General features: G+C 34.6%; 1 protein-coding gene across 1 annotated transcript; it reads left to right on the top strand.

Moving 5' to 3' along the window:
- The first annotated feature begins 1,930 nt into the window (after nt 1-1,930).
- Nucleotides 1,931-4,462, top strand: LOC110899555 (ubiquitin-conjugating enzyme E2 28). Its single transcript, XM_022146440.2, has 5 exons — nt 1,931-2,084; nt 2,187-2,265; nt 3,459-3,586; nt 3,690-3,794; nt 4,097-4,462. Exons 2-5 carry the CDS (start codon nt 2,196-2,198, stop codon nt 4,238-4,240), a joined length of 447 nt encoding a protein of 148 aa, XP_022002132.1. The 5' UTR covers nt 1,931-2,084; nt 2,187-2,195; the 3' UTR covers nt 4,241-4,462.
- The last annotated feature ends 3,729 nt before the right edge of the window (nt 4,463-8,191 follow it).

Below are 8,191 nucleotides of genomic sequence, written 5' to 3'. Positions count from 1 at the left end.
AGGCACGGGCAAACCTGTCGCGACACGCGGGTGGGTCCCATTTTCAGTATAAATAGAGGGGTTCGGGACTTGATTTCAGACGTTAATTCGACGCAAAAACTCATAACACACACTGAGTTAGACGTAAATTACTATTAAACACACACTATTATCGAGGTGCTGCCGCGGAACAGGGTAATTACTCGATCGCTATTACGATTCAGTTTCCGGGATCAATATACCCAAAGAATGCCTAAGTGCCGCCCACATTGGGCTATGCTTTATCGTTGTCGATAATTCGATAATGAGCCGAAGCATTGTACTTTGTCGTTGTCGATAATTCGATATACGAGTTGAAGTACTATACTTTATCGTTTGTCATTTTGATAAATGAGCCGAAGTATTGCACTTGGACATTCATTGTCAAAATTGATCTCGGGGAATTATCGTAATCGTTGTATTGATCACTAATCCTGTTTTGTGTGCTTTATTGTGAAATTAGGTTAACAGGGATTAAATCTAATTCTATCAATACTAAATCTGCAATGTGAGTTATTCTCTTTTTATAAATTCTTTTATCACAGTTTGTGATTAATTTACAATACTCCAAATTCATTTTCCGGGATTATAATACCAGTGATTAAGTTGATGTAATCACCAAATTGCAGCCAGTATGTGGGGTATTGTGCACAATATTACAGTTTAAATCATTTTAGGTGGGCGTACCTAATTTAATTGATTTACGTCATTCATTGGGGCAGCCAATGGTGATATGACCACTGTCATAGATTCGGTCGAGTGACAAATACTGTGGGTAATTGGTTGATATCAGAAACATGCGTAAAAGATCTTAACACTGTGAATAATCATAAAATGTGTCATTTTCATTAACTAGAATAATTCACTCAGTATTTCCCCGCTGACAAAATCTTTTTCAAACATGTTTCAGGTGATCTGCTGTAATTCAGTAAAAATGCAGGGGAAGCATTTCAAGCTTAAGATAGTGGCTCGATATAAAATAAAGAAATGTGCTTTATTACTAAAAACTTGTTATTGTAAATTACTCGGGGTTTTATCCCGAATTGTGAAATAAAAATAATCGGGAAAAGTTTTAACTTAGCCGATCCTGTGAAATAAATTTTCCGCTGCTAAACTCACAATAAATAGATTACCGCAGACTTTCTGTTCCGCGGGTCCTGAAACGGGTCAAACCAAGTCAGGGGCCGTGACAAGTAGTGTGGCAGGGGTGGATGTGTGGTGGTGGTGGTTGTGACGAGTAGGTGTCAAGATTCAACAAACCCAGCTGGCTGGCTCCCGTACGCTTACGGTTGATCTAGATCGAGTTATTCGCAGATACTTTTGGTCGTTGAATTCGAACAATCTGTTATCGGAATTTAATGAAATGAATCCTTTTTCTGGGTTTAATACGACGACCGTTTGTGAGTAGCCACATCCAATTTTGGGCTGAGATAATTGAGGTGGGTTTGAATTAGGATTTTGAAATTGGGGATTTGTGGGTTTTTAAATTGGGGAGAGGGTGTGAGCTGTGTTGTGTTGGTCGGCTGGTGGCGGTGAACTGGTGGTGGTGGTGGTCGTCGAGTGGTGGTGCCTGGTTGTTAGGGTGGGTGGTGGTAACACTAATGGGTGGTGGTGGCATTAGGTAGTGGCAGGTGGGAGTGGTGGTTGAGAGGGAGAAAAGATAAGAAAGAGTGTTTTAGTTTTTATTATAATTGACAAAAATGCCCTTATGTGTAAAGCATATGACCAAATTTAACTGAAAAAACTAACTAGGTTAGGCCTAAAGGACAAAACGTGTATGATATGAAAACATAAAAGATAAAACTCGTCAATTTTGAACATAAAGGAAAACGTCAGAAAATTGTTATAAAGATAAAGGATAATCCTTGAAATTCACTCAAAATTTAATAAGATATTTTAGTTGGCGTGGCCAATTATTTTAGGTTTTTCTGTAAAAGAATATTTAACAGATAAAATATCTGTTTATGCATATATAAATCTCATTCATCCAAACACCATTGATTCCTCCGACTTTTCACAGAGATTACAACTCCAATTGCACACAAGGGAGGTTGAGGATCTTCAAGGTAATCATCCCCCTTCCGTCCGATCTTCTCTTTTCTCGTGATATTATTGTTTCTATATACCTTCAGATTCAAAATTAGGGTTTTTATTTTTGTAAACTATAGGAATTCCTGATGGCTTCGAAACGGATCTTGAAAGAACTCAAGGATCTCCAGAAGGATCCTCCTACCTCTTGCAGTGCAGGTATTCTTTCGATTTTGATCTCTTAGATCCTGATTTGTTTTTTGTTTTTTTTTTTAGGGTTTTGCTTTTGATCTGTTATTTTCTAGGGTTATAAGTTGTTTTGTTTGTGAGTTTATGTTTTGTGGTTGATAAGTCAGGATTGGTGGCTTGATGTTTAGGTAAATAAGTTTGTTGATCATAATTGGGAATTGCCAAAGGTTTTGGTTCAAATATGAGGTTTTTGGTAGACTATTATTAGTTTGTAGATGAGATCTTGTTATTGATTATTATGGTTAGGGTTTATACTTTATAGCTATGAGAATTCTGTCTATATTGGTATATCTGAGCCTAAGTGTAAGAATTCTATGTTATGATTCATGGTTGTTGGAAAATTATGATACGTTATAACAAAAGTTTCGATTCTTTCTTATTTCGGATGTTCTTAACTGAGCGATAAAAAAGAATATCAAAAGATCTATGTAAAGAACTTGATTTCTTGCAGGATCACCATTTTTAGAAAAATCATGCATAGTGCTTACCGGACTGAGCGATAAAAGAAGAATATCAAAAAATCTATATAAAGAACTTGATTTATTGCAGGATAACTTTAGGAAATAATTCATGGTGCAATTTTACCAAATCGAGCGATAAAGAAGAATATTTATGTAAGGAACCTTGATCTCTTGTAGGATCACCACTTTAGAAAATCATGCATAGTTGGTGCTTACCAGAGCGATAAAAGAAGAATATCAAAAGATCTATGTAAAGAAGTGGATCTATTGCAGGATCGTCACTTTAGAAAATCATGCATATTACAAATTGACCCGAGCGAGTGATAAAGTAGAATATTAAAGATCTATGCAAAGAATTTGATTACGAGTATTTATTCCTTAGTTGCTGTAATGGGAAACATGATTTCTGTTTCACAAGCTATTTAATACGAGTATTTATTCGTTAGAATTAGAAACATGATTTCTGTTTCACAAGCTATTTTAAGACACATAATTGCCTGAATAAACAATCAATACCAACAATATCTAAATTTTAAATACGGATTATAAACCCTTCCGCCACTATGTTCCTGATGGAAAATGTTCACGCACACGAGTATTTTTTATTTAATTTTTTTTACATATATGGATCTTTATTGTAACTAAAAATGAAAAGCATGAGTTCTTCATTGCGTTTACCTTAATTCTGTATTGTGTTTTTAGGCCCAGTGGCAGAAGACATGTTTCACTGGCAAGCAACTATTATGGGTCCACCTGACAGTCCTTACTCGGGTGGAGTGTTTCTAGTTACTATCCATTTCCCTCCGGACTATCCGTTTAAGCCACCCAAGGTAATAATTTTTGTTTATATGTTCAAACCATTTGAGGCTTGAAGATTTAACCTAAATGTCAATAGCATTTGTTGCTTGAATGTACACTTCTGTCCGTCCTTAGGTGGCTTTCAGGACGAAGGTTTTCCACCCAAACATCAACAGCAACGGTAGCATTTGTCTTGATATCTTGAAGGAACAGTGGAGCCCGGCTCTTACTATTTCCAAGGTTAGTTTTTTTAACACTACAATGTTACTCAAATACCTAAAATGATTATGCCCAATATTCTTGAACGGTATTGTGATATCATCCATATTGTCGGCTTTACTTCAAGTAAATATTTCTTGTGACTGGGCTTTCCATTTTTATATAAATGTTATCCGCAAACTGTAAGTTATATTAATGAATATGACTTTATGATTTGCGTTACAAGTGACTAATTGAGAAGGAAAAACCGGAAGTAGTTTATAAAATAAGGGTTGTCTTTTTATCTGCAATGCCAATGAGCACTTTTGGAACGTGATATGTAGGTTTTGCTGTCGATATGCTCCTTGTTAACAGACCCGAACCCAGATGACCCTCTGGTGCCGGAGATTGCTCACATGTACAAGGTTGACAGGAGCAAGTACGAGACAACGGCTAGAAGCTGGACCCAGAAGTATGCCATGGGTTAGTTGTAGTGTGAACGGAGGAAAGGAACAGGCTCCTTTCTTCTCTTATGGTTTCTGATTTTCTGTTTTATATAAATGTATGAATGGAAACTCATCTAATTAAGTTGGTGTTGTAAGATAGACTTTAAAAGGGAAAGGTAACTAGTTTCCCTCTTATGCTTTATTTGTTTTGGGAGGATTTGTTTTCAAAGAAGATTTTATGTTCATTTGCACTTTTCTTTTGCATCTTTTATGTTCATTTTGCACTTTTCTTTTGCCTTGTTTTTGTTAGGTTTGATTCAAATCAGACTTCAACTAGTTTTCTAGCGTAAGCAGCCTTGACAAGTTGAAAGAAAACATTTTAGGTTGGTCTTTTGCATCATGGACAAAATGGAGTTTCTTTATGTTAGTTTTATTTAGTTATTGGTGTAGTGTTATAAATACTAGTAATCTTTTCTTTTGATCTATTAACCTTGTTAAATGTTAATGTTTCTTTTAAGTTCAATATGATTACAATTTTTTTTTGTTCTTATAGAAATATAAAATCCTAACAAAATCACCAAGTGGGTTATATGTACAAAAAATAGAAATATAAAATCCTAACAAAATCATCAAGTGGGTTATATGTACAAAAAATAGATGATGGATTACTCTTCAACTTTTAATTTTTAATCTGATTGATTTGCTATTTATATTGAAGTATTTTTGTTTATTCGGTTTGAGATAAATATGTCTCGCGGCCCTAGGTATTCTCTATCTACCCACTTGTGTCGGTTTTGGGTACATGTACCCTTTTGTTGAAGGTCGTTCGAGCTTTTATTGGCAGTATGACATGGGTTACTACCGTATCGCCTGGTACTCGAACATTGGCTCGAGACGTTTTATCTACCCCTTCTTACCCTGAAAAAGCAGGGTCATCTTACGTTCTTTAAACGATATCCATCTTTCAGCTAATCTAGACTCCTCCGTCGATAAATATGAACTGAACTCAACTTGTTTTTCAAATAAACGAGTTTGAATTAACATAAATGCTAATAGACTGTTGGTGGGTGTCATAGCGCATCTAGTGGCGGAGCCATAATTTTTTTCTTATGGTGTCATTTTTTATGGATACCCCGGTTTATAGTAACCCGGAGTCGAACTTTTTTGGATCGGTTCGGATCTAGTCGGGTCAAATCACATAATAAAAGCATATATCACAGTAAAAGTATAATGTCATTGAATTAAAACACATAATAAAATTACAAAGTCATTTGAAATATATAATAAAATGCATTTAATAGTTGCTCTGTATGCATTTTCATGTTTTGAAAACGATTCATAATGTTTTCAATCACAACTTGAAAAAAAAACCCTCTTTTTCATTATAACAAACAAGTGGACGCATCATTCAGATGATCATCAAACATCTTGTTAGGTTAAACAATTGAAAGAAAACCAATTAGACATAGGGCTATAATGCTTACTAGATTAGAAAAAATAAAAATTAAGCATGGACCTTTAATGATTTAAAATATACTAATTAAATTCAAGTAGTTGGGCTTAATTCTTGAAATATAAATTTGTTTATTATGTAATTGTTTTAGAAGAAAGCAAAACAATGGTGTCGTTTGTAAAAACACAATGGTATCGCTCGTAAAAAGTAATGGTGTCGCTCGAATTTTTCCTATTATACGTTGTATTTAAAATACAAAATTCAATGGTGTCGGACGACACCGTTGTTCAAAGTGTGGCTCCGCCACTGAGCGCATCCACGAGTATCACGCATTCTACATGCGGTTCCAAAGGTGGGGTGGTGTTCCTACTCGTTCTGAAGTGTCACATCACACGTTCATCCCGTTGAGCCTCTCTCTATCCTATTTCTTTAATTTGGCTCGGAGATCCTGCTAAACCATCACCTCTATCCCACATCAGTGCCACATTCCTTATGAGAGATTGTTAAATATCATGTAAAATAATGTCCTATTTTAATAGAAAATTATAAAAGTTCAAAAACCAGTTACGAGTTTAGGGCTATAAAACTATAAACTATCTATACAAAAAAAATTGTATAGATTGTATATTTTTATGTAATATTTTCATTAATCCTAGACGACATAAATTGCAATTATACATTATACAATATATGACACAAAAGAAGGTTTAATAGTGTGATGCTGGTAAGATACACATAAGTAATGGATAGTAGAGGTGTGGAAAAAAAAAAAAAAAAACCGTACTCGGAACCGGACCTGGTAAAAAAACCCGGAACTGGTTTTTTAATACCCGGGTATTCTTTACCTGAAACCGGAACCGACCCTACCCGTAGGATATAGATAGGGTATGCATTTTGATCTCAATACCTAAAACCGGAACCGATCATACCCGATTAATACCCGGAACCGGACAAAAACCGAAGCTGGAACCTATTATACCCGGCTATACCTAATACATGATTATAATATCTTTCTTTTAAATTTATGTTAGTGCATTTATTTTAGTTTTCTTACATTATACAATGCTTATTTAATAATAATAAACAAAAAATACGAGAAAATAGGGTAACAAAAACGCAATAGAGTATTAAAAAATACGAAAATACAGAACTAAAAACTCGGAAATAGGGTATAAAAACCCGAAAATAGGGTATTTTAATCCCAGTTTCTTAAGAACCGGAACCAAACCCTACCTAGAACCGAACACATAGGGTATGTTTTTTTGTCAAATAACTAGAACCGAAACCGAACGATTCCAACCCTTAAAACAAGAAACCGAAACCAGTTCCATAACCAGAACCGGTTATTAAAAATACCCGATTTATGCACCTCTAATGGATGTGTTTCATGTGTTTTTTTTTTCATTGCATATCTTTTTACTATTTCCAAATATCTTTTTTTCCCATTCTTTCTAATTTTTTTTTATCATTTTTGTTAATCTTTTTTCAGTCCCAAGGCTACGAGGATACTGAAAAATTGAAACGATACTGATCAAAATTTCTATGGTAAGAAATCGGAACGACACCGACCGAATGATCACTACATCATATAGAAAAATCACTCGTTAGAAAAAGCTCATATTTAATAAAAAATCTTGTTTGGTTGAAGGTAGGTTAGGAGTTTAAAGCTTGAAGCTTTTGGTTGAACGCTTCTACTAGTAGCGTTTAAAAGAAACTACAAGCTTTTACGGAAAAAATGACCATTTTAACCTTTAAAGATAATGAACTTTTTAATGCACAAGCTTTTTAAATTTTTAGTTATGTCCATTTTGGTCATTTTATACATTTTATTAAAAGCTCCGGCTACTCTGCCAAACACCAAATATATCTAAAAAGCTACAGCTACTAGCTACCAGGCACAAGTTAACAGCTTCCAGTCACGAGCTACTTTTGCCAAACATACCCTAAAAAGAAATTTGTAAAAACTTTTGCCCAATAATTGTAGCGGGCCAAAAAGAAATTTGTAAAAGCTTTTGGCCAATAATGGTGTTTGGGATTGCTTATTTTAAGCCAACTTATAACTTATTGATTTTTTTAAAAGTTAAATAATGTTTGGGATTAAAAGCGTATGTGAGATGAAAAGTCACAAGCTTTTTAAATTTTTAGTTATGTCCATTTTGGTCATTTTATACATTTTGTTAAAAGCTCCGGCTACTCTGCCAAACACCAAATATATCTAAAAAGCTACAGCTACTAGCTACCAGGCACAAGCTAACAGCTTCCAGTCACCAGCTACTTTTGCCAAACATACCCTAAAAAGAAATTTGTAAAAACTTTTGCCCAATAATTGTAGCGGGCCAAAAAGAAAATTGTAAAAGCTTTTGGCCAATAATGGTGTTTGGGATTGCTTATTTTAAGCCAACTTATAACTTATTGATTTTTTAAAAAGTTAAATAATGTTTGGGATTAAAAGCGTATGTGAGATGAAAAGTCAATAAGTCACGCCACCGTGACTTGTTATAAAGAGTTTGGAAAAGTCAAGCCAAACACCCCGAAAACCG

The sequence above is a fragment of the Helianthus annuus genome, chromosome 13 (genome assembly GCF_002127325.2).
Source record: "Helianthus annuus cultivar XRQ/B chromosome 13, HanXRQr2.0-SUNRISE, whole genome shotgun sequence".
NCBI classification, from domain to species: domain Eukaryota; kingdom Viridiplantae; phylum Streptophyta; class Magnoliopsida; order Asterales; family Asteraceae; genus Helianthus; species Helianthus annuus.
This window is presented reverse-complemented; position numbering and strand designations above follow the sequence as displayed.